Source organism: Atheta coriaria, unplaced genomic scaffold, assembly GCF_025399875.1.
Source record: "Atheta coriaria isolate IRGN ID8LTWV9N9 unplaced genomic scaffold, Caltech_Dcor_3.1 hic_scaffold_64_pilon, whole genome shotgun sequence".
Taxonomy (NCBI): domain Eukaryota; kingdom Metazoa; phylum Arthropoda; class Insecta; order Coleoptera; family Staphylinidae; genus Dalotia; species Dalotia coriaria.
The window spans coordinates 261746-285932 of NW_027045506.1; the positions used below are offsets into that span (position 1 = coordinate 261746).

General features: G+C 32.8%; 2 protein-coding genes across 2 annotated transcripts in view; one reads left to right on the forward strand and one right to left on the reverse strand.

Moving 5' to 3' along the window:
* Nucleotides 1–15673, reverse strand: part of GEFmeso (Guanine nucleotide exchange factor in mesoderm) — a 57550-nt gene extending 41877 nt beyond the window's left edge. The window contains exon 1 of the mRNA XM_065316493.1: nucleotides 15104–15673. Coding sequence (XP_065172565.1) covers nucleotides 15104–15293 — 190 coding nt within the window. The 5' untranslated portion in view covers nucleotides 15294–15673. The remainder of the gene's footprint in view (nucleotides 1–15103) is intronic.
* Nucleotides 7303–10431, forward strand: LOC135802883 (uncharacterized GMC-type oxidoreductase Mb1310-like). The gene is made up of 3 exons (XM_065316506.1): nucleotides 7303–7349; nucleotides 8279–8522; nucleotides 8893–10431. Exons 1-3 carry the CDS (start codon nucleotides 7303–7305, stop codon nucleotides 10429–10431), a joined length of 1830 nt encoding a protein of 609 aa, XP_065172578.1.
* Nucleotides 15674–24187: the final 8514 nt, after the last annotated feature.

Here is a 24187-nt window from a genome sequence, read left to right on the forward strand (position 1 = left end):
AAATTAACTTTTGTCTTCATCGATAAAACAAAATGTTAGTTACAACGCGTATAACTCAAGAACGGATAGACAGATTTTGACGATTTATGATTTGTTGGATTCGTCTGAGTCCCTATTAGGAGAATGATGCGTAAAATATAAAAAAATTGTGATATACAGGGTGATTAATAAGCAAAAATTGAAAATATTGCGTATCATGAAGAAAAATGTAATACTTAATTACATTTTCACTAAAACATTACGTAGACAAATTCGCAGGTAAAATTTGATAATAAAATATACTTAGAAATAATATAAACACATTGTATGTTTAGAATTTCTTTTAATAACCGTCATATTTTTTTCTTACAAGACAAGTAATAAAAAGTTGAACAACTATGTAAAAACCAATGAAACACCATCATTCATCTCTGAAATATCATATTACAGAGAAAACCGTTGGTTTAATGCCTTTTTCGTAGCGTTTATAGTTTTGTGCAGTTTATACGAGTGCAGCACATTTGCATCGAGACAATCGGAAACAATCGAAATGAATAAAAGAATAAATTACATTCTTGCGTGGAATTTATTTCCATATCGTTAAATGTGCATGTTTAGAGGTAGAAAAATGCATTTCTAGCGCCTACCAGTTAAATTTTCTACGTTTTTTAGGAATTTACAGTTAATATTTAACGATGTGCGTTGTGCATATGTTAAAGTTTTAATGACTTTTAAAATATGCACAAACTTATAATTAGTTTGTTTTGAGTGATTAAAAAGCCTAAAGAATAATGTAAATGCAAATGTTAGTTGATTTGTTTATTTGTGACGCTTTCACGCAAAATCCATTGAAGGAATTTTGATAAATTTTTGTGTGGAGATAGTTTTGAGTATGGAATTGCAAATAGGCCATTTTGCTGCAAAAATGTTACTTAAAGAGTGTAAAAAAAGGATAAAAGTTGATATAAAGATTCTATCACAGTTATACTTACATAATTCAAATGCAGAGGGCGCAAAATGAGCAAAACAGCAAATGTTAATAGCTAGATTCATTATCAAACATCAAATTAATACCTACAGCTTTTATTATACTCATTTTCCATCTAAAACTTTTAAAATCGAAAAAATAGCTAAAAATTGTTTAAAAACTCTAAAAAAATATTTAAATTTTTAACATGTTGGCATGTTTAAATGTCTCAACTGATTTCCTAGCAAGATATAGTCGAAACAGCATGTAATTTAATTAACATATTTAAATGCGTGTCTCGCTCGTCTAGTTGCGTCTTGTTCGGCCATATTTGGCGTAAATTATGACATCGCACGGCATCGCATCGCATATCACAATGCGACATTGACATTGTTGCATAATTTCCAGCATATGTTCCCGCAAGATACAAACACGCATATGATTTTTCTAACTTTAAGCGATTCCTAAACATTCGAGTATGCATCAGTTTTAGGTTCAAGTTTAGGTTGAGCTTAGTATGGCCGTGAGTTAAGACGTAGGCACGTGGGCGGAGCCCTCTTCATTCTGTTATTTTTGAATGAATGAATAAATAAATAAAGGCAACCAACATGCATTGCGAGACGACGCACAAAGTTCATATTTACTCGTATGCATAATGAATAAGTGCTCGGTTACACATACTCATATTAAGATAACCTCATTGAGATGCTAATTTAAATCTTAAGTCTGAGTCAATGTAAAACTTAAAAAAAGAGCTTTTGACGTACGGGTATGGGAATAAAGGGTTGAAGCTGTTTGCAAAATTAATTTGTAAACCCTCACAATTTTTTTTATTAGTTGAATAATTGGGTAGAATGCTTACTAATACGAGTATTGTGTATGCGAATGTTTGTTCCCCTTTCACACAAAGATTACTGAACCAAAATTTGTGAAAATTTATAATATTATAGTTTATATAACAAAATAGCACATAGGTTACGTTATATCATAAAAATAAAACGTTAAGGGTGTAAAATAAGGGATGAAATTTGGTATGAACATATACTCATAATCATATAATCATAGTTATATAATTGAATCCTAGATGACACTAAAGTACATAATTACCAATTATTAATTCTTCGACGCAAAATCACTACATAAAAAAAAATCAAAAACTCACCAAATCATCTTCAATTTTATATTATTTTGGTCGAAATTGATAAAAAAGACTCACCTGAAACAAAAAATAAATATTTAAAGTTAATATTTGTATAAATTGATTTGACGTCTAATATTAGTTCAAATAGTTGCAAGTTACATCTTATTTTTAGAATGTTTGCATTGACATTGCAGTTTCATTGCGTTAAAGTTCAATGCTAAAATGTATTTGAACTCTATTAGTAGACACACGCACACAAAGTGTTCAAAGTTTACGCCTACAATCAATTAAAAATACTTATTTATAAATATTTATGAATAATTTTTAAAAATTTTAAATTAGTGATATACTACACTTAATCAATTTATTTTGTAATAATTTAATTTTAGCATAGTGAAATTTGGTTTATCACTCTGTATATTTAGTAAATGATAAAATTGCCACATGTGTTGCACATGAATACAAACAAACATCAGTAAAACACACATCACAGTAAAATCGGGTAGCTAGAGATACAATTCCTAATTCGATGAATCGTCTCCGCAAACGACGATCAAAGACGTCCACGTCTGAAATGACTTGAACGACTCATTACTACGACATTGCAACAAGATCATCAACTTGAAACGCAGTAAGTAAACTGCAAAGTAAGCTTTGCAACATGCAGCAACACGACTGCAAACGAACATAAATATAAACTTCACCTGTGCCTAAAATACAGTTTGTTTATTGTTTTATGTTTTTTCTACGTATATAACACAGCGGTATGTCAAGTTCAAAGAATTTAAATCGTGTAAATATTGCTAATACAATAAAATGACGTTTGGATATTGTATAGTTTCGGTTAGTTTAGGTGTTAATCAAGATACACTTCTCCATTAAAATACGACAATTTTGAGTTGCTGTACAAATATCGAGCACAATATCAGATTTTGATTAGTAAATTGCTCAAATTGTCAACATTTTCTAGCGACGACAATATTTGATTCAAAACATATGAAAGTATGTGTTCCATATCATGAAAAGCATAATTATTCTAATATTATAAAGTTAAATGCAAATTTATATGTTTGTAACGCTTTCACGCAAAAACCAGTCAATCAATTTTGATAAAATTAGGTATCGAGATATTTTGGCCCTTGGACAAGCAAATAGGCTGCTGTATATAGCAAAATTATAACTGCCAGGATGTAAAATAAGAGATGAAAGTTTATTTTGTAATTCACTCATCATTATACTCATATAATTCGAATAAACAATGGCGTTGTTCATTATTTGTATTATGTTTGTGTTAAAAATAAAATAAAGTGATTATGTGGCATTTTATTAAAATCTACGCGAATGATGATGATGAAGTTATGCGCAAATGTTTGTAATATAATAAATCAAACTTTGATATGTTATTACCTTTAAAACATAAACATTACTGTTACTACTGTTTCTAAAATACTTGCATCGTCATACGACAAGGTCATGTTTAATATGGTTGTGCCTCAGTGCTTTGTGATTGTTCACAAATCGCACTGATGAGATTTGATATTATGTCACGCGTCCTTTTTTGCTTTATTCCTCAAAACAAAAGGAAGTAACGCGATTCGTCCAGCTCGACATTTTTTCTAATTCTAGACTCAACAATGTCAGCAATAACAATACAATTATTATAACAATAAAAATTACTCGAGCAAAATTAACATGACAAAGAAAAGAAAAGAGGAAGCAACAAATAAAAATAAAAGTATCACATTCGCTAATTTTGCGTCTATTCGCTTGAGCTCGCAATTTAATTTGCGTTCACCATCGCATTCTTGCAAATAATCCGAAGATATGTCTAGAAATTCGAAACTTTGAAATTCTAGATTATATTTTATTACGACTTTAAATTGTTGATATATGTATATAAATATAGCCAAAATTAACGTTTGTCTTTATGTATAAAACAAAGTGTTAGTTACAACATTTATAACTCAAGAACCGCTGAACAAATTTTAATGATCTATGATTTGTTAGATTTGTCTAGGCTCGGAATAGCAGAAAAATATTAAAATATTGAAAATTTTTACTTAGAAGGTGTAAAATAAAGGATGAAAGTTAGTAATATATAAAGATTCAATCATAATTGTAGTTAAATAATTGAATCACATATGGCGCTAAAGTCCATTATTATTTATTTTAAACAAAATAAAGAATGTGATTTGCGAAGTCAGAAAATAATTTAATTTTTAAAAAATGAAGAAAGTAATTAGTCAGATTACTTTTTATTAAATTTAACGCGGATTAAGCTATTATTATTCGGGCTTATTAATAAAAAAGAAAAGTTAATATTGAGTGATTACCTAAATAATACAAATAAAACTAATAGAATGCATATTAAGAATTAAGGCCACTTTCTTATTTGTAATCTGCGTGCAACTCAACTAATTACTTCGATTTTCGCCAACATGATTTTAGCGTCTATTCAATTCAACTTTGGATAGTAGAGTAGAGTAAATTACAAATTCTACATTTGAAATTAGATTTAGTTAATGTTAATTACGCGTTGCGCGATTCCGCCTCGGATTTCGTTTCGAGTGCGACGACTTGTAACATCCGCAATTCCGCACCGCCTCACAAATAGATTTGCATTTTTAAGATGTATACAAGTTCAAGTTCAAAGAACTCTTCTATTCTATTCATAATTTAATACGAACAGTACTCCGAAGAGTACTGGAAATAATCTCATTGATTTTATGTCTTGTTGGTTGCCTAAAAATAAATTTAGCACAATATAAAAAGTTTTGATATTTAGGTATTTTAAGAAAGTTGACTTTTGAAATTTCGCCTTTTTGTGTTCCTAGTTTGCGCGAAGCAAAAGGCGTAAATTTATAGCTCGTTAGTGGCCACGCTCGGACGACCACGCGATCAACATATCATTAGTGATTAGAGTTAGACTTGCTAGACATTACTGCAACTTACCAGAAACGTTATCATTAGTTAAACTTTAATTTATAACTTATATTTAGATTTACACGTTTCGCAACAATTTGCGACAACAAACGAAAGCAACATTATAATAATATAGTCGCAACACAATAAATTAGTAGGTGTGCTGATGAGACCTCTAATGGTCGAAATAGCTATCCACATCAGGCTTGACAAATACTTGCATTGACTTGCAATGGTTTAGTAAAAATATCGTTTTGGCGATATTGTGAGGGTATAGCGTACAGTAAGTGTTTACTTAACTTTACTCAACAATAAATTTGGTAATAGATATTACTAAAATACTTGATAAATTAAGTAATTCATGGTCAAAAGTGCAACAACTAAAACCGACTTTTCATACGGTTTGGTACTGCACCGTAGGCAAATGCGCAAATGCAAGCTCCGCCCCGTAGATAATGCCCGTAGGTAAAGTACTTCACTCACGGTTTAGCCGTCCGTATATAAAGTACCAATTTTTGTGTCTCAAAACCGTGGAAAAACTAGGACTTTAAAGGTGAAAGTACAAAAAATAATAATAAAAAATATAATACATACCTACATACACCAACCTTAATAATTAATCTAAATTTAAAATTAACATCTTTTAATACTAATAAAATAATCTTCTGACATCAATTACGAATCCCGCGCCGCGACTATATAATTTAATAAAATAAATTCAACCGAAACATAACAATCTAAACGACTGACACATATTAATTATAACAAACTAGATAAATCACAACTGATCGTTGAATTCTTAGCAAGTATGCAAAGTATATTATATAATGTATATTATTATTTGTTTTAACCAAATTGGATTATACAATATTTTCAGTTATTATAAAATCAAATTTAAATATAAATTAATTTTTATGCTAATTTTAAAAGTATCTAGAAGATGAATATCAAAAGAAAATAACAACTTTTTTATTTAATCGGAAAAGACTTTTCTCATCACAAAAACGTTAGGAGACAACGGATTACAAATTATGCATGCTTAACCAATGCCAGCTTCGTAATATCTGGACAAGATAACAAAGGATCAAAGCGGTGTCTCTGCAAAAGCAACCGTTAAAATAAAAGCTGGATATTTGCATTCCATCTGTATTTATTTATATGTAAATCGCATTAGCGGCCAAAATGTTAGCCACGGCTACTTTAGCGGCTGCTTAAAAGGTGATAAAGCGATAAAAACGCAGTTAGAATTAATTGCCTATGCAAGTATTAAGTGTTAAACTAAGAGTATGCGACTTAAGTAACAGAAAAGTACAGTTGGACTTGAGTAATCCAAACCAAAATTAACCAAATTATACAATTAAACAAATAAAAATGTCAATATGTACTGATTTTATTCATTTATTCATCAAATTTCAACTGTTTAAATTATTATTTGGGCGTTTGAAGTTTATTAGGGTATAGAAAAATCAATAGAAAACTATTTTTAGGAAAGAAAAAAAGAAAAAAGAAAAAATTTGAAAGAAAAAACATTAAAAATCATTGAAAAAGTGTTGAAAATGTTTGTATTTATTTAATTACTGAAAAAAACTAACACAAATATTATATCAATTAAACTAGGAAATAGTTTTGTTGTTTACATAATTATATAAAAAGTTTTAAACAATTAAACTTCAATTTTACCAAAATCTTGACGGAAATTTTAAAAAGTCAAAAATCTTGATCAAAAAAATTATTATCAATAAAATATTTGCATATTATCATGCAGAATTTATTACTTCACAAATTCCTAAAGAAATCATGAAGATACGTTGAATGGTTCGCATGTAATTAATAAATTTAACTCTATATTATAATAATATGCGCTTTCTACGACACAACAGTAGGTGTAAGTACTTTCTTACTGTACTTTATGATTCCTTGTGCCTTCTCCTGCATACCGTTCGTTTGTTATTTTTTATCATCCTCAATTGCAACTTACATAACACATGTCACCGCCTATGCTGGCGATTCAGCAATCGCCGCAACCCAAACTTCACTTTTATTCCATTGCGCATGCATTTCGGTTGTGATCGTCTTTAGTTTAAGAGCACTAAAGTCACAACGCGCACCATAAGCAGCCGCGCACTTGGTTTACCAAACAAGAGATATTTCAATTGCAGGTCCACAACATTGAACTTATGTTGCGTCGAGTTTACTTGCAGCTCCATAAACGTAAACTTGCACTCGATTGTACTCGTTCACTTTTTGTTCACTCGCTACTCGTCGCGTATTACCGTACGAGTATTACGAAACGATGCACGCAAAAGGCAGTGGACACTATGTGGCCAACCAGGAGGTACCGTAAGAAACAAATCTATAAATTAATTTTATACAATTCGCGCGGATAATAATGCCAAGTTGAGTAACATGAAGTCATATTAAGAAGATAATACTATGGTCCAAAGAAAACCGATGGAAATCTTCACGAAATACTCGTACAACAATGATGTAGTTATGGCTACCATATTGAAAGAAAAAAAAGCCGCCAAATTTGGCACATATATTAATCTTTATTATGTCTCGTACAGAAACTTTATTTAATCGATTTTTTGGGTTGTTCATGCGCATGTTGTTGAATGCTGCGCCCGTAAAAGTTACTTAATTCTTTTTTAAAGGAATGCAATGAAGTAAGTGCACTTTATTAACGTGCGTTTAAAGGGTACACGCAAATTGCATTCTTAAATATTTTAAAATTGCATCTCGGTTGCAACGGTTGCCGTTTCACAGTCTCCGTTAATGCAAGTTGTAAAAAGAGGAATTTCGGTCAATAGGCACATTATAATATTATTTTACTTGTAAAAATTGTTGTTTTTTGTTGATTTTAAAGATATTTTCAAAGTATAGAGAAATAAAATTAAATTTTTGCAAATAAACTCAAAGAAATTTGATGTAATGAAAATAACGTTTAAGATATTTGCTAAAATTAGCAAATATAGGCAAAATTTCTTTTTATAAAATTTATGTACTCTAAAAATACCTTATAAATCAACAATTATTGCAAAATAATAAAGAAGTGTTACATTTTTTTTCTTTAAATGAAACTTTTGCAATATTATATTAAACAAACACATTCACCATTGTTTTACTGATAACAATCAAAACAATTCAAAATATAAATGTATTTATAAACCGGTCTCTCCTCATATCTTAACACTGACTGTAACAGTAAAAGAGTTAACTAATATGCGAATAAAATATAAACTTTTATCTTTAATTCTTAATTTACTAAGAATAACATTTATAAAATGTGATGCAAATGGTGATAGTAGTGAGAGTAGTTCAAGTGAATCAAGGCCAAATGATTGGTACCACCTCTTCAAAGATTCGCCATGTTTCCAAAAACTGCATAACCAATTTGACTTTATTATAATTGGTGCAGGAACCGCAGGTTGTACTCTTGCAAATCGTTTAAGCGAAGAAAACTGGAATGTTTTACTTATTGAATCAGGAGGTGATTCAACTAATATATCAATGGTAAAATGACAAAAATAACATTTTGTATCTATAATATAAAAATTAATAGCAAAATCTGTTGGTAAGCGCATAACTCAACAACGCCTAGTCCAATTTGGCCAATTCTCTTTTTAAATGTTCGTTAAAATTCAAGGATGGTTTTTATGGCGAGAAAAATTCGAATAATTGCCGGGAAAACCCTACAGCCCTTTTCTATAGGATAAATGTTGGCATTGAGATTCAATCATAGTTATAGTTAAGTAGTTGAATCCGAGATGGCGCGCAGAAAATAAAATTGCAAATCTTGTTGATAGAATTGCATTTTTATTAAACACTACTGGGACGAAGTCGCTAGTACAAATATATATAAAAAAAACATTCATTTTTTTAGATTCCTGCATTATTTATGACAGTTCGTGAATCCCCCCTTGATTGGAACTTCAAAACCCTCCCAGCTGAACATTTCAAAGGTTACCATGATTCCCAATGCACTTGGCCACAAGGTCACCTCCTAGGTGGAAGCTCCGGTATCAACGCAATGCTCTACACTGAAGGTGTCCCCAAAGATTACGACAACTGGTCATTAAAACACCAACTAAAAAACTGGGACTACTCTTCAGTAGAACCCTACTTTAGAAAATTAAACGCTGAAGAATGTAAAGAAGGTTTTGTTTACTCCACCAGATACGAGTCAAAATCACCATCAAGACTTTTACTCTTTCAAGCAGCAATCGAAAGTGGAATACACGTTAACGACAACCAACACATTTTTGGTTATAGAGATGTACCAGTTAGTGTTTACAAAAAAGAAAGATTCTGCATGTCAAAAGCGTATTTAAGACCAGCCATAGGCAGACCTAATCTATGCGTATTAAAACACACCTTAGTAGGAAAGATAATAATCAGAAATGATGCAGCTATAGGTGTTGAAATTAATATACCAGGAGGAAAAGATGGAACCATGAATATCTACACAAGGAAAGAAGTCATTCTATCAGCAGGAGCTGTAAATTCACCTAAATTGCTAATGTTGAGTGGAATAGGACCAAAAAATGAGTTAGAAAAACATGGAATACCTTCAATAAAAGACTCACCAGCAGTTGGTACTAATCTTCAGGATCATATCATAGTGCCGATTGTAGTGGAACTTACAGATCTCCCATTGATGATAGATTATTCAACAATGTTGTATAATTATGCAAAAAATCAGGATTCTTTGGATAAAGTAGACATTGCAAATTTCCAAGGATACTTCAACACGGAAAACGCGAAATCTGACCAACCTAATATTGAATTTATCCATTTTACATTCTACAAAAACGATAGACTTGTTTATCCTGCTTTTATTAACCGTGTTGGATTTAATCATTACTATACAAGCAGATTTAATGAGATGAATAGACGTACCGCGGGATTAGTAGTACTCCCAACACTTCTACATCCGTTATCTAGAGGTTCTATACGTTTGGAATCATGTGACACTCACGATCCACCAATTATTGACACAAACTATCTCTCTGAACCCAAAGATTTAGAAGTGTTATTAGATGGAATTGAATTCTTTCAAAAGATAAAAAATGCTCCGGCTTTAAGAAGATACCCATTCACTGATTTGAAATTAAAACATTGTGATAACTATCTGTTTGCTTCTAGGGATTACTGGAGGTGTTATGTGTTGACGTTTGTTACTACAGTGTATCATCCGATTGGTACATGTGCTATGGGAGTTGATCCCAAAACAAGTGTGGTTGATGAAAAGTTAAAAGTTTGGGGTGTGAAGAATTTGAGGGTTATTGACGCGAGTGTTATGCCGGAGACTGTGAGTGGGCATCCCAATATTCCTGTGTGTATGGTTGCGGAAAAAGCAGCTGATATTATTAAGGAGGAACATGGGCACCATGTTGAGAGAATTTGTAAGGAGAAAAATTAAAAACTATGAAAAGTTATGAAAAGTTTATTTGATTTTTATTTATTTGAGTTTGTTCAACCTGAATTGATAAGATTTATTATGGCTGATAAGTTTCAGGTGATAATTCTATGTAAATATGATGTGAGGTAAAGTTTTTAGAAATAAAGTTTACAGGTATATTTTACTATTGAGTAACTGTAATGGGGTCGCGCTGGGTAAAACCGACTGTAAAAGTGATTAAACATTGAATCAACTGATATACCTACTAAATTAGTTTTTTAAAAATTTTATTTTAAAGAGATGATAAATTATATTAATGCACTCTAGCGCCATCCCGAATTCAAATATTTAACTATAACTATGATTGATTCCTTATACCAACTTCCATCCCCTATTTAACACCCTTCCAGAAGGAATCTTTAATATTTTAAAGTCATTCTGCTATTCGGGACGGAGACGAATCCAACAAAACATAGATTATCAAAATCTGTCTAGTTGTTCTTGAGTTATAAGTGTTGTAACTAACACGACTATGTTTTATATAGATAGGTATTAAATCCCTGCTTGACTTGTGGAAAGTAAAAACTCCCGAAGTTCTAAAAATAGCATTGGCGCCTCCATAATCCAAAAACTAAAATAATTTGGAATAATTAATGATATAAACCCGAGCTGACCAGAAAAATTTCCGCTTTCTGCAACAAAAATTTAAAACCGCAAGAATTTTTCACTTTTTTACAAATGCAAAATTGTAAAATTTTTTGTTTGTTACAACATTGACCGCAACCTATCTTCAAACGGTGTATGCCCGTGTCTAAATCGATAATTAATCGTCCTTTCTTGCATTCTAGCGTCGATTTTATAAGCTCGACTTAATTGCACCGTGCACCACGAGCACAAAACGCGGAAACGCGATCGCGCGCGCGCGCGTGTGTGCCAGACGCAAGATAGACCGGCGCATTCGGGTAATGAATGTGTTGCGCGTCGAGCGTCGTGTGTCGGAGCGATTATACAATAACGATAATTAATGAACGGTCATAATTAGCGAACCGAGCGAGTGAATAATAGTACAAGAGGCACCGTGCGCAAGGTTGCAATCGTTTTATCTTCAATGTTACAAGACAAGACACAAACAAATTAAAAGTGACAAAAAACGCGGTAAATTTCACAATTCCCGACAAAAACGTTGATCATAAAATGCAAAACAAAGAAACGTTGCAAAACATTGCAAAAACGCATCTTCCGCTGATTGTTCCAAGAGACACAAACAAACACAGATAAATTATGCATCTCTTTTGTTGCTAAATATACAACCAACGCAAAAATACGCAGAATTTCTTGAAACAATGAGAGCTAATGTTACCAACACTCAAGGACATTTATAAAGCATAAAAAATCGTAATAAACATTCTCTTAAATTCAAATTAATTGATTTTCCACTTGAAAACACATAATAATCGAGTTTAATTTTTATGCTCATATGCACAATGCATAGTTAAACACAATTTAATAGTTACAAATTAAATTGTGTAAACAACAAGCCCATACACGGCAATTGAGTGCATTTCTAGTGTATAATTCATTTACGCTCATTTGTTTAACGATCGCAGCGAAATGTTTCAGGTTTGCTTCAAGTAAAGTGCATGAAGCAATAAAATAAATGAATTTTAGCCTAAAATTGTCTAGGTATAGATATGTACGTATTATTAGTTCTATATGATGGATTAATGTCCGCCTAGTTTGTGCACAGTGACGACAAGTTCATGACCTGTTCATTAACGTAAATAACGAGTGTTTCTGGCTTCGCGCGAGTTGGTATATGGAAGAAATCGTCGAGTACGATTCCTGCGCGTTGTCGTTGCGGCCGTAAATGCATTTTCTATCGTTCTATCGCGCATGTTTGGAAGTAAGCGCATCTGGTCTATTTTTGGACGGCGAGCAGGTCGAGTTAGCAAGACACGACACGGCGACGATCGCATACCAGGAGCGATTATTGCACTTTGCGACAAAAACAAAAAATACATGGAGTGGAGAATACACGTTTTTAGCGGTGGTAATTAATGTTTAAGTTTGCTATAGATGGCGCTTGGATAACAATGCTAACTTAGCAGAATTAGCGAAAAAGTTGCATGGAAAGTGTAAAATTTCGCACGTCTGCAGACTGCAATAAAAATATGCACATGTTGCGGATTATTTGCGACGCAAATATATAGGAATAAGAATAAATTTTACTGATTTTGCTAACCAAACGTTCAAGATGACAACCAAGTAATACCCGGAATGGCCGCCAACGACGAAAACGTGACCGATACAATATAAACATCCAGATTTTAAAGGAAGAATGACACATTCCGTGCTTCAATCAGTCGATAGCCACCCAATCCAACATGTGGAATGTTTCTGTTTGTACAGAAAGTGTTTCTGAAAATAAAATGTTTGAGTTTTGTGCAGTTTTACGATGGGCGGTATCGTTGGTAGTTGGTAATACGACACTATGCATGAGATGACCCTTGCCACAGCCTACAGGCAGGTAAAGTCAAAGTGGTGACCTTTGACTAATATGACTCTGACTGCCAAAACGTTACATGCGCATGCGCATTTTACCTAAATGTTTATAATTTAATTTGGAGATAACTATTTATTGCCTATAGCTGTATCTAGTAGCTAATAGTAGTAGAGAATGATGGAAGAGATAAGATCTGATGGATGTTTACAGGTGTAGTGTTGGTATGCCACGGAAGCGGTCAAAAGTTCGATTTAACTTTTCGGTTGTAATTTATGTGCATTAATCATCTTTCAACACGATTTTTTTTAACATATATGAGTGTGTAATTCTTGTTTTATAAGTTTGTAGTCAAGGGAGATATTTCCTCTCATTGTTTTGTTTTACTACTAAAAATTAACATATTTGTCGGCACGTGCCGAACCAAAATATCCTGCGTAAAATGATAGGGAGAAATCTCTAAAAACAAGTGTTAAATCTCGTTAAAAACAGATTTACGTGTTTTGATGGGGAATTAATTTCTTATTGATACAGTATTATCAATAAGAAATAAGAGATTAGAGATTTCTTCAGACAATAGTCTTAGGAATTTAATCAGAAACTAATGAATCTATATAAAAAACAAAGTTGGGTTAGTTTCAACATTTATAACTCAAGAACCGTTGGGCAGATTTTGATGATCTATAATTTGTTAGATTCGTATTCGCCCCAAATAACAGAATAACAATTAATATAGCAAAAATTGTGACAATAAAGGTGGTTTAATAAGGGATGAAAATTGATATATTTCAATCATAGTTATAACTAAATAATTGACTCCTACAAAGCATAAATAAATGCTAACCGAATCAGTAAATCGGAGTAAGTACCATTTATTAACAACAATTCTCTTAAACAAGGTATTAATTAATCTATACTTGAATTTAAATTATGTAATATAAACAATAAAGATCAAATTAATTTTCTCTGTTAAAATAATTGTACGTACTATTAATTTTATAGCACGATAACATATCCGTCAGTTATCAACAATAATTATATTTCACTCTGCGCATTGACAATAAATAGCTAAATACCAAACAACACTATCTCCCATTCACCGCATTCACATCCATATATTATTTCAATCTGACGGCAGTGAAGCTACAATTACGAAATAAATTGATTATTACACATTCTCATTCAATGGACGCATTTGTCTCAATCCACATCCACTTCATTCATCTCACGCCGGCTATATATTAATAGCTATTATTTAAACAATATCAACTAATTTATTATTTTTATACCAAACTACTTTTTAACCAGCGCTACAGGATACGTGATAGAAAAGAATTTTTAAAAAATGCTGACGTATTATTATGAATTGATGAATTATGCATAAATTCGCAACCATAAATCAATCGTTTAATTATAACGCATGGTTAAATAATAAAACGAATTGGTGTGCGATGTGCTCCGCGGACTAAATTCGTTTCTATCGTGGACTTTGAAACGGTGAAAACATGTTACTCGACTTCAACATTACTTAAGTTGTTAAAGTACGGCACGTATCGATTCATTTTTGCAATAACATCACGAACTTTACTCTAAAAAGAAATAATAATTATAATTATAAGTAATGAGTTTATACTTTAGACCAAATAAGATTTATAATATTCAATTAAAATTCCATTTTAATTTAAAGATCAAAGTTGAAATATTTTTTTAATGTTTTGCGCATGCCCACTGAGCAACAAAATGGAAACATAGCCTAATATAAGATAAATTCTTTGAATTTATCGATATTTTATTATAACCTGGATGAATACAGGATGAATGTGTAATTAAAATTCCTATTTAAGTTGAAGACAAAACTTGAAATGTGTTGCGCATGCGTATATTGAGAACATATCCGAATAAAACACAAATTCTAGGAATTTTATTAGCGTTCCAGTATACCCGGGATGAATACGGGATGAATGCGTGACCTTGAACCAGCCGGGAGGCTACCGCCTGGCAGCCATCCCGTTTCGCAATGCGCCGCGCGTCTCTTTATCGAACCGCACGTCGAAAGCCAAACTCAATGCCAACACTGACCTACAATTGCGAATGTCCTTGCAGTTTGCAATTCGTAACACGCCCTTAACTCAATTTATCTAAACCAATACAAAATATATTTTCAAGAATAGAATATATTACATTTTTGCTTACCGAAAAATGTCTCCCAACTATCCATCTCACCATCCGATTGGGTGCCGCTGTCCCGATTGGTATCCTTGCGAATATCCTTATTGTCAGCGGTATTATCACAATCACTAGCGAGCGCATTCCGCGCGCACTGTTGTTGGTGATCGGCGTGACCACGCTCGCGGTCACGATCGCACATCTTCGCCAGCTGCATTTGCACGGATTGCAGTCTGTGCGCCAGAATAAATTACGCGCTCACTGTTCAACCAATTCAACCACCAGTCCAAACGCCATCTCAGGATGTGTCACATTTGTTTGACTGTCAAACGCGGTAAATCATCAAATCAAAGACTGTGATTGAGACAACTAACGCGATTGTTTGAAACTTTCAAATATACAACGGTCACTATTATGTTTTTATAATATTTCTTACATTATATTCACTAAAATTTAATTTTTTTTGAGTTACTTAGATTATTGATTTAGTTTTTTAGATGCGTAAAATTTGCAAACAATTGAATACAAGACGTGGAGGTGCACATGTGCATGTGCATCGGCGAAAGAGTTTATATACGACACGCTTACGATGAGCGGCGAGTGGCGACTGCGGGAAGCACGCTACGCGCAAGTAACTTGCAGCGCGGCAGTGTTACTCCTCTGCTTGTAACTCGGACTGGTTTCGTGCGTGCTTCCAGTGCGTTCCGCCCGGCATCGGCTGTGTAGAGACATGACAGCGATAGCAGTAGTCGCAGATGAGTTGAATAGAGTGAATGTATATGCCATGTGTATGCAGTTTGCAGTTGCAGGAGTGTAGTATCACGAAGAAGTAGAGAATAACGAAGAGCGCGAATAGTATTTTCCTTTGTACTAGACACGCTAGCGCCATCTATTAATCAAGTAAGTAATTATACATTTGAAACACATGATTTAAAATAAAGGTTGTGAAATTCTCAGGTAGGTGGCGCAATATAATCTAAATTTTGAAAAAATCATTTTGATAGAAAAATTGGAGCTGGCGTATCCGTAGAACTTGAGCGTGAACTTGAGTTTTTTTATTTTTCAAGGTTATATACAGGATGTTATGATAGTATTTTAGGTGAGCAGGGTCGGCTTTATTGCATCGTGCTAGTCTGCAGGGTAGAATTAAGTACGTGTCGTTCACTTAACCGGCCCCTTCTACCACCCCCCACCGCCCCATAAATATTACCAAACAAGGTAGCATACCTAACCACCACCCCCCGCCCCACACCCCCACACCGCCCAACCCACTAATCAAATAACTAAGCTTCCAAACCTTGCATTGCTAAATTTTCCTTATTGCATTGCCCGCCGATGTTTTCCTTGTATGCTAGTGTTTGTAACGAGCTTGAACATTTGGTTTTTTAGCCGTAGCAAATTTTGATCAAAAAGACATGTGTTTCTGCTTTGAGCCATTGTAAAGTTTTTGGGATGCAATTTCGTGTTTGCCATCCATGACACGGCTCGCAAAATTTTTTCCAAATTTTCTTATTAGTAATCATCGGACTTACCCTGTATTCCATTTCTACACTTATAGTTTCGTTTAGTCGTGTGCGCGCGGAGAAGCACGATCACGCTCCGAGATTTGAACGTGCGCCTGCGCATTCCGCAAGTCTGAGAAATGTGCTTAGCCCGAAAAATTGATATTTTAAAGACATTGTAAAACAATGAGGTATATGTATATTGTTTACATTAATTATTATGTTTTATAAGTATTATATTCTTTATATTTAATTAATAATACCACGTATGTCAACGAGGTTAGTTTTATACAAATTGAGATAAAACGTTATTTTACTTTATGTGGCGATGCGGAAAATGGAAAATATTGTTACCACGACTAAAAAAATCTAATAAATTTATGATTTACGGATATTGTCTATTTTATGTGTACATAGGTACGTTGTAAATTTTATATTACCAATTTGTCAAAACACAATTTTCTGCTAGAAATTTAATACTTTTAGTTTTATTTTTATTTCACCGGAATACCGTCGTTATCCATGCAGTTTATATCTTCCTAGCAACACATCATAAATTCTACAATTCCGTTTACATAAACATGAACGTTGCAAAATAATGCGCACAATTTTTTAAAAACGGCATGCAAACAAGCATAATTTGATCTATTTTGACGTCACCTTGTATACATGACAATATATTTTTGCACGTGTGGCACGTGGGCATGTGTGTATCATCTTTCAAGATTGAGCGTGAGCGTGCGCGTGAATATTTCTCTCGCTCGCGAAAATATTACGGTTTATTACGTAATTTATGTTGCATTATTATGCATCGCCTAGCGCAGAATGCGAAAAATAAGGATATGATTGAGCAGATGATGCAGGGGAGCGGAATTTACCCTCGGATAACGGCATAATAGGATGGAGCACACCGACGCTGCGAATAATCAGATTGAATTTCGAAATGGAAATGAAAATCCAATAAGAATAGGGAGAGGATGCAACGAAACATGAAACAAAAAAGAAAATAGAAAGAGGATTGTGATTGTATGCATATGCAAGAGTAAGTAGGGTGTAGAATAAACAAATGGAATTACAAAGACAATAAAGATTTAAATGTGGGGTGTTCAGTGAGACATCATAAGTAAGAATTACAACAATGTTGATCGTGCGCTGTATAAATCAAATTTGTCAGAGTAAATTTTATTGTTATACGTTGTAAGCAGACATGATATGTTGGTTGCATATACATTAGTCTTGACATAGTTGCACCATATATTTTTATTTGAGTAAACTTAGTAAAAAGACACAAAAAATGACAAAAACGTTTAAAATACAGCAAAATCTATATAAAAAAATTGATAAACCGCATAAATAAACTGTCTGGGTAAATTTTATGGTTATGAGTAATAGGCAGACATGATATGTTGGTGGTATACATACATTTATCTTTGTATAGTTGCGTCATCTACTTTTACTTGAACAAACTTAGTAAAAAGACAAAAAATAACAAAAACACTTAAAACACAGCAAAATCTTTAAAAATTTGATGAAATATCATAAATAAATTTATATTTCACACACAATTTACTTATTTAACTATAAATAATTAAGTAAACCTCAAAATTTTAAACAAACACCATTATAAAAAAGCAGTGTAAGCTGGGAATCAGAGAAAACGAGTGGAAACGCGCAAAATAAATACCTACTCTTCCCATTCGGCAATCGAAGAAGAAAAGCAAGAAATGCGAGTGAGTGAGTTTGAACACAGGATACGATTATTTTGAAATTCGAGTTGTTGAAGATGTCGGCGATGTGAGACGAAGACAAACAGAGAATGGGAGAGAGAGTTGCGTAAATCGTAGATATTGAAAATTTAAATATTCCAATCATAAGATGCGGCGCGTCGCCGCCACCGCAGCCGAAGAAAGAAATACGAGCGGCTTTCACTCCAATCTAATCTAGCGAAATGGAACCGATGAAAATGCGAATGGACGCTCATCCCACATAAAGTAAACATACAAATCAGGACGATATTCATTTCAATGAGTCATTGAACGAAAAACCACTCGATTGATCACGAAATATTAATAATCAAATGTAAAATGTATAAATTACGAAGTTTATTTTACCTACTAATACCAGGCATTCACTTTTTTCTCAAAATTTCTGTCAATTTTGCTTTCAAAATTGTTTTGAGGTTAAAAATTGCAATAAAACCACAATTTCAGCTCTAAAAACTTGTAATTTCAGTATAACAGCTTTAACAATAATAGCATTTGTTCTGGCAAACATTAAAATCTTAACATGAAATTTGTTTGTTTACAAAATTTTTAATTTTAATCCAATTTTAGAAAAAAGAATTAGTCAAAATTGCTTTTATTTTTTTAAATTTATAACATTTAAGCACATATTTCATCATTTATTATTACTTTTACATGATTTATTTAGGTATTAATTTAATTTAACTTGATTTATTCAATTTAAAATTAATTTATTGCTGCAGTGTCAATAAATAATTGTGTCTACTGTATTGATACGTATTGCGCATGCGTCAGGCATGCACCGCACGTTTACTGCTTGCCGGTATCCAATGTTTACTCCTCGTCCTCGCTGCGTAGCAGGCACTCACAGCAGACGCAGGCAGGCTCGCAAGCATCCTGAATTGCTTCAGTCGTCACACAACTTCGACGCGCGATGGTCGTTACCGTTACACCTTCTAACTCTATCTCTGACAACGATAACATTGCAATCGCTTGTTCGTGTTAAACAAACAACAACCTCTGAAATCAACTATAGCAAATGACCAGTTGAATTATTGTTGCTAAAAATTAATGACAACGTGGTTTGGTTTAAAAACTTTTGAAAACGTGGCGCGTACAGGTGATAACAGAGGTTAAAGGATGTAAATAATCCGAAGAACAAGTGGACATTGTGATGATAAACATGTTGCTGAATCGCGGTGTAGTATTTTTAGTGTTTATGGTTTTTATTGTGGTGGATTCAAGCAAACTTATATCGAAAGGTAAGAAATGTTGTTATTTACACTAGCAAATAGTATTAGTAGATAAAAATGGAATATATTTGATTTATTTTTACGCGTAATACGTTTACGCGTACGTTTAAATAAAAAGTAGCATAAAACATTGTTTTCTTTTTTCTTGGATTTGTTATTGACCAAGTCCGTCGATAAAATTTTTAATTTTCATTTTCGGAAAGTAGAAATGTGGCTTATGCATCATTAGCGCCATCTCGGTGTGATTTATATAACAAAAACTATAATATCAATTTTCATCCTTTATTTTTTTATCTTACAAGCTATATTTTGCAACAAAAATTAGCCTATTTGCTTTTTCTTGGTTAAAAATATCTCTAAACAAAAATATATCAAAACCGATTCAGTTGTTTTTGCTTGAAAGCGTTACAAATGTACAAAAAACAAAAATTTGCATTTATATTATACATTAAGATTTAATACGTCAGCAAATATTTAATAACTTTTATATTAAAAGTCTCAACTAATTCATACAATATGAATATTTCTGAATATTGGATTATAAATTAATTTATAATTGAAAATCCGTCACTTTGTATTTACTTGCACGAATATATGCGTATGTGTGCAAGAGTTTCGCATGAGCTTGTTGTGGAGTGGTCGTAAAGTTATCGACACAGCGTGCTGGCTTTTGCTCTCAGGAGCTACAGCCCCAAACAATACGCATACTCCGCGCTTGAGTCCTGGATATCCTGTTTGAGAGTTCAAGTCCGCACGCAAATCGCTACAAAAGGGATTAAAAGGGTTAATTTCCTAATTGCTCATTATAGTATCGCCTGCTCGGCGCGCTAACAAGTGCAACTATATCGAAAGTAATACTTTACAAACACGGATAATTAAATACTGCTAATTGAAAAAAAAAAGTAAAAGGGGAGGAAATAGTGATTTAAATTTTAATCTTTTTGAAAGTTAAAGTAATTGAAATAAGTAGTAAAAAAGCATTTCAAAATTTGAAGTATAGTACTTAATATCTATAATATAAAAATGAATCGCATAATCTGTTGGTAAGCGCATAACTCATCAACGCTTAGACCAATTTGGCCAATTCCTTTTTTAAAATGTTTGTTAAAGTCCAAGGATGGTTTTCACGGCGAGAAAAATTTGAATAATTGCCGGGAAAACCCTTTAGACAGCCTTTTTCTATAGAATACCAGTTGGCAAGGAGATTCAATCATAATCATAGTTAAATAGTGGAATCCGAGATGGCGCCCTGAAATGCATTATTAGCAATTCTTTAAATAAGTAATTCCTTTAAAATAAAATTGCGAATCTTATTAATAGAATTGACACATACTATGTCAATAACAAGAGAATACAAAATTACATTTTTATTAAACACTACCGGAGCGGGCAAAAACTAGTATGATTGTAAACAATAATTTTTCTTTAATTAAAATTAATGAACCCAATTAAAATAATTACAAATTATTCTTGATTGCAAAACACGTAATTTTAGCAGTTTATAAATTAAAAATAACAAACAATTTTGCTGCAAATATGCGCGCATCCTGTTACAGTATAATTATAAAACTGTACAAGGTAAATACCAGCAAATACCAACGAATTCAGCGAAATTACGAAAAAATCTCCTGCTCACAGTGCACCTGACGTTCCTATTCTGCACCTGCACCCGAAAGCAAAATTATAATTCTGTTCCACTCCATACCTTCATCTTCATCCTTTCATCCTCTGCACTCGTTTATTTTTCTCCTCCTCCCATTCCATCTTCACTCATACCAACTCATATCTCGTTAGAATGCTTAGGTCGGAACACGTTAGATTGGCGAGATCCTCTCTCGGATGGTGGCGCGGCGCCTGCAGGCCGTGGGGTTATGCATATAAAGCACTTTAATCTACCTTTACCGCCACGCGCTACCGTTTCTCTCGTCGCTTAACTATGTAACCAGTAACTAGGTAGTGCCAGTGTCCCACACGCCCCTCTTGCGCGTTTACCTTGATTAATTACCGCGGATGTACGGAATGCGCGAAATAATAAACTAGCCGAACACAACAGATATAGGCAGCACACAACACATAGCAGCACGCAGGGTAAATACGTAAGGAGTTAGAGCGCAAACTGATTGAAGATTTATGGGAGCGCGCATATCAATCGAATTTAGGACGCAATTTGGGAAAGTTAAAGCCCGAAAGCAAAACCTACCGCTGAACCCATTGGGTTCTTAATGAAGGATATAAAACAATTTTGCTTAACAGCACGTGCAGGCGCGCGAGCGAACTGACAGAACAGCACGAACACGCTTCGAACAAGTTTTAATCTATTCGCCAATTAATCATTAATCAATTTAATTTTAGGTTAAATTCCTCCGGCATTTCGTTTTGTAATTAATTATAAATATTTACAAACATTGATTGATCATATTTTTAATAAAATCATAATTTATTTAGAAAAATCGGCGTTTTAATGCTTAGGAAGGCTTTTAATTTATTGTCTAGGCAGTAAAATATTATTTTAATACCAAAACAACAATTATAAGTTCATTTAAGAATTATTATTAAATATAAGAATAATTATTAAATACTAAGGCTATAACAATGTTAATTTTGTTATTTTATGAGAATATCTAGTAATAAATGTTTAATACTTATTTTCCACCTTTTAAATCATATTTTTTACAACAAAAAGTAGCCTATTGCTTTTTCCTTAGTTGAAAGTATCTGTATACAAAAATTTATCAAAATCGGTCCAATGGTTTTCGCGTGAAAGTGAAACAAACAAACATTTTGCTATTTTAATGTCAAATTTACAATTTTTCACCTCAAATTTAAAAATTAATTTTTTATTTTGCTGCTTAAATAAAAATTTCTTACTTTAATGCTTCGATTTCCAATATGACACTTTAAATTTCCCTAATAATTCTTTATTTTCAGTAATTGCTTTCAGCTATGAATGCGCGTAGTTTGCCGTTTGACTTTTATATCCTGTCTTCAAATTCCATTCCGTCGTCATTATTGGTAGACATTCTCAGACGGAGATCGACATCCGTGTCGTTTGTAGCTCGTCGCTAGGCGTCGTGAACATTGAGGACATTGAGGACATTGGGGATGTTCCCGGCGAGCGTTTACGATCTGCATACTTTCCGCACACTTCTCGCCTTTGGGCCCGTCGCGCTCGTACATTCTTGTTCGGCACATGCTGCACGCGCCGCGATACTAGATTTGTCCTTTTACTTTATTTCACTATTGCCTTTGTCGTCCCGTTCGGTTTTATTTGCCTGTTTGACGCGATTCCGCTCGGGAGCCAATACCAGCGGATCGTGTCGTCAGATTTTACCAATCGTTATCGCCACTGCACACACACTGAGTGTATAATACCTAGAAGAAAACATTTTTTATTATTTGGTTCAAATTTATTTTTCATTACATAAAATATTGGTAGGAAAACTTGTTTCAATAAATTTTTAATTTGAGAATTAATTGTTTTACAATATTTTAATATTAATCCAATATAAATGTGAATATGATTTTTGTATGTTTATACCGCTTTCACGCAAAAATCACTATAACATTTTTGATAAATTTTTGTATAGAAATACTTTTTACTCAGGAATAACAACTAGGCTACTTTTTGACGCAAAAACATAACTGGAAGGGTGTAAAATAAGAGATGAAAGTTGGTATGGAAATTTAATCATATTTATAGTTATATAATTTAAATCTAGATGACCTTAAAGTACATTATACGCAATTCTTATTTTGACAAATTACAATTCAGAATTTTATTAATAAATTCGGCACATAATACGTCCAAAGTACAAGAAAATAATTCGTAAGACTATTTTTTATTAAGATCGATGCAGGCAAAATTCGTGGGCGATACGAATATAATACAACTTTTCATTATTTAATATTTATATCTGATTTGATTAGTATTGTGAATGCTGTCACCGTATTTTTCTCCGCGCTTCCGTTTTTCGATTTCTTTTTGTTGGCGCTGAAAGCTTTTGCTTATATTGAATTTAATCAAACGTATATGAAACGTTAATGAAAGCAACAAAGGCGCTGGTGCGCTCGTGTGGGGCAATAAAATTACTAATATAAAATAAAATCCAGCGACGAGGCATAAAATGGGCCCAGCAGCGGGCATAAAACCTTCGTTTATCATCGCAATCGCTTTCTTTTCGTCGGCTAAAGTGGACGCAAAATTGATCTAATTATTTTTATTTGTTAATTATTGAAGAGTCGTCAAATTTTTATGGCGTGCTAAAAATATACCAGCTATTTGGATTTAGTTAATAATGTACTTTAAATGTAAATAGGAAAATATACAATTGGGAATATAATGCGAATGGTATTTTGTTTGTGTTTTTGTATGTTTGTTTTTGTTTTACGCATAAAGTACTCAACAAATTTGGATGAATTTTGGAATTTAAGTAGAGTGGACTTTAGAAAAGTATATAGAGTAGTTTTTGTATGAAAAAATAAAACTGGAAAGGTGTAAAATAAGGAATGAAAATTGATATAAAGATTTAATCATTGTTATAATTTAAAAATTTGAACGTAGATGGCGCTATAAGGGATTAATATGCGGCAAGTTTTTGAAATAAAATTTTCCAC